The 2,711-nt window shown below is 33.0% G+C and overlaps 1 protein-coding gene across 1 annotated transcript; it reads right to left on the minus strand.

Annotated features, from left to right (window-relative positions):
• Positions 1–649: 649 nt before the first annotated feature.
• LOC110942771 (gelsolin-related protein of 125 kDa-like) lies at positions 650–2,450 on the minus strand. Its single transcript, XM_022184536.2, has 2 exons — positions 2,078–2,450; positions 650–1,772 (listed from the first exon to the last, which is right to left on the minus strand). The coding sequence occupies exon 2, from the start codon at positions 1,577–1,579 to the stop codon at positions 881–883; it is 699 nt and encodes a 232-aa protein (XP_022040228.1). The 5' UTR covers positions 1,580–1,772; positions 2,078–2,450; the 3' UTR covers positions 650–880.
• Positions 2,451–2,711: the final 261 nt, after the last annotated feature.

Below are 2,711 nucleotides of genomic sequence, written 5' to 3' on the forward strand. Positions count from 1 at the left end.
TCATTTGAATGTTAAAAGTTGTGCTTGATCTTAACACTAAAAGTATATTACTTGCTAAATGATGATCCTCTATATCCGTCTCAGAAAAACATATTGGTTTCAATGGGTTAGAATGAGTTCGGATTAAAACGGGCATGTAAGTATTTGTTTAGTTCAGGTTCAAGTGCGGTCTATCCAAATTGGTCTCATCTTAAAATATTTCATTTTAGAAAGAAAAAAAAAATCCAAAATGTGTTCACATATGCAAATCATTCATGATTGCTTGCAAGAATGAATTAAGGGCCAGGAGCATCTTCTTTACGAGTCACCACTGGTTGACTCGGTTGCAAAAGAACACGAAATCGTAATTTTAGTTATAGAATCATTATGAGTTGATATAAGATATGGGATTTGATTATTTCTAAGTGCCGTTTGACATTGATTATATTTATATATAAACTAGCAGGATACTTGATACATAATCCCTGGACTTGCTAAGGTCTAAAAATAGCTAAAAGTAAAAGTGGAGAAACTAATAAAATTAGCAAACTTTGTAAAATTTAGGCGTTTAGCTTTGAGGAAAGAAAACACATAGAAACTAAGAAATGAAATAATCTTATGATTGTTTATGGTCCGGTTTTGTCAAGCAATTAGTAAATCCTTAATGTCTAGAATTCAGAAATTAATCACTAAGTATCAAAAACCATCAACAAGTGAGGTCAACAATCCCAATTATTACAATTCAAAAACCATAAGATTCGAGCTCATACCTTGGACAAGAATTAGCTCACTCTACCAGCAAGACTATTGTTTTATACCGAGTGACTGGAACGTCATTGTGACTTTGTCTTTCAGAATATTTACTATCTCACTCACAGAAATTTCCGACGATGTCGTTGCTTCATCCACCCTTAGCGATCAAGATTTCTCTGACAATATGAATCTCAGGCATTTCATTATCAGTTGTCTCTGCTGGTTCAGTGGATTCAGTTGTTTCTGCTAGTTCTTGTTCAAAGGATTCAGTTGAGTCTGATTTAGTTGTCTCAGAGCCCATTTCTTTCCCAACCTTCATCTTACTTGAGTCTGAACCAATTTCTTCCTTACCTGAGACTGAATACGAAAATGAACCTATTTCTTTCTCCACCTTTTTCTTACTTGAGTCTGAACTTATTTCTTCCTCTACGTTCTTCTTACTTGAGTTTGAACATATTTCTTCCTTTACTGTCTTCTTACTTGAGTCTGAACCTATTTCTTCCTCTACCTTCTTCTTACCTGAGGCTGAATATGAAGATGAACCTATTTCTTCCCGCACTTGCAGTCTACCCATTTCTTCCTCGGCCTTTTTCTCCATTTTCAACAACACCCGATTTCTATATTCTTCCACCGCTTCACCTAGGTTATATGACCGAGAGTCTTTTTCAAGGCAGTTTATTTTGTGATTTTCAACTTCATCAACTATGCCTACAACTGATATACAAAATGGACAAACTTTATGATTTTGTTCGGTGATTGTTATGTTTTCTTCTTCACCAGATCCGGTATGAACAATTTTTGAAGAACCTTCATCAGCACCCACCTTACTACCTCCCTTCTCTTCCATCTTCTTTAACAACCACTTTTTATATTCTTCTTAGCCTTTTCTGGGTTGCTTAACAAGAAGAGGTGTTTTTCACATCCTTCTTCAGGATCCTTGATTTCATCTTCTATTCCAAAAAAATCCAAGCAGTATACACACATTTGATCTCCTTTCTCACTCATTCTGGTGGGTTTTCTCGAATATCTAAAACGGAATGCTTTTCCAGGAAATATGAAGGATTTTTAACGGTTAGAAAGAAGCTGACTTGGAGAGAGAATTTCGAATATGGAATGCGTTTTCAAGAACATGGAAAACAAAGAAGATGATGAATTAATTAATTAATTAATTAATTACTTTACCATACGTAGTCGCTTTGAAAAAGTGCTAGAATGGACTTGAAAATTTCGTAATTATCCGTTTTACCGTACACCCTTCTCCCAAAATAATAACAAATAAAATCACACACAATTTGTTTGTTTGTTGTTTACATTATAAATATAAACTAGACTAGGTTGGGCTTACTTGGGTTGAAGGCTTTGGACAACACTTGAGTAAGTGTCGTAACATTGTTGATATATTTGGTTTGGGACGAGCACTAAACACTTTGTCACAGACGAGGCATCTTGTTTTTGGCAATCTGTCTTCACCGGTTATCTTCTCAAAATAAACCCACACATGAGATGTTTTTCTAGCCTTTTTTCTATTTGTAACATATGAAGGATATATAATGAGACATTTCTTAAATTTGTTAAGCCTAAACACTTATTCTTAAAGATGGAGACATTTATCATTCATCAAACACCCTTAACTTCAGCCAAAAACCAATTGCGGTCCACAACTTTCAATCGACACTGTTCCTAAAACGAATAATCATAAAACGATCATCTAGGTTTCCCAAAACTGTTTCTTATTAAAATAATAATAATAATAATAATAATAATAATAATAATAATAATAATAATAATAATAATAATAATAATAATAATAATAATAATAATAAACCAAATTTACTGTTCTGAATTCGTTAAGTTCATTAGATGATAATGATTACTAAAATTGCAACTTAAAAACAACAATTTCATATCTAGAAAAAAAAACAAGAAGTAAACGGTACCAAAATACAAAATTAGGGATTAGAGTGAAGAGAATACTTTAA

This window comes from Helianthus annuus, chromosome 11 (assembly GCF_002127325.2).
Source record: "Helianthus annuus cultivar XRQ/B chromosome 11, HanXRQr2.0-SUNRISE, whole genome shotgun sequence".
In the NCBI taxonomy this organism is placed as follows: domain Eukaryota; kingdom Viridiplantae; phylum Streptophyta; class Magnoliopsida; order Asterales; family Asteraceae; genus Helianthus; species Helianthus annuus.

Coding starts and splice junctions, on each gene's coding strand:
- LOC110942771 (XM_022184536.2), bottom strand. CDS start 1,579: ATGGAAGAGAAGGGAGGTAGTAAGGTGGGTGCTGATGAAGGTTCTTCA.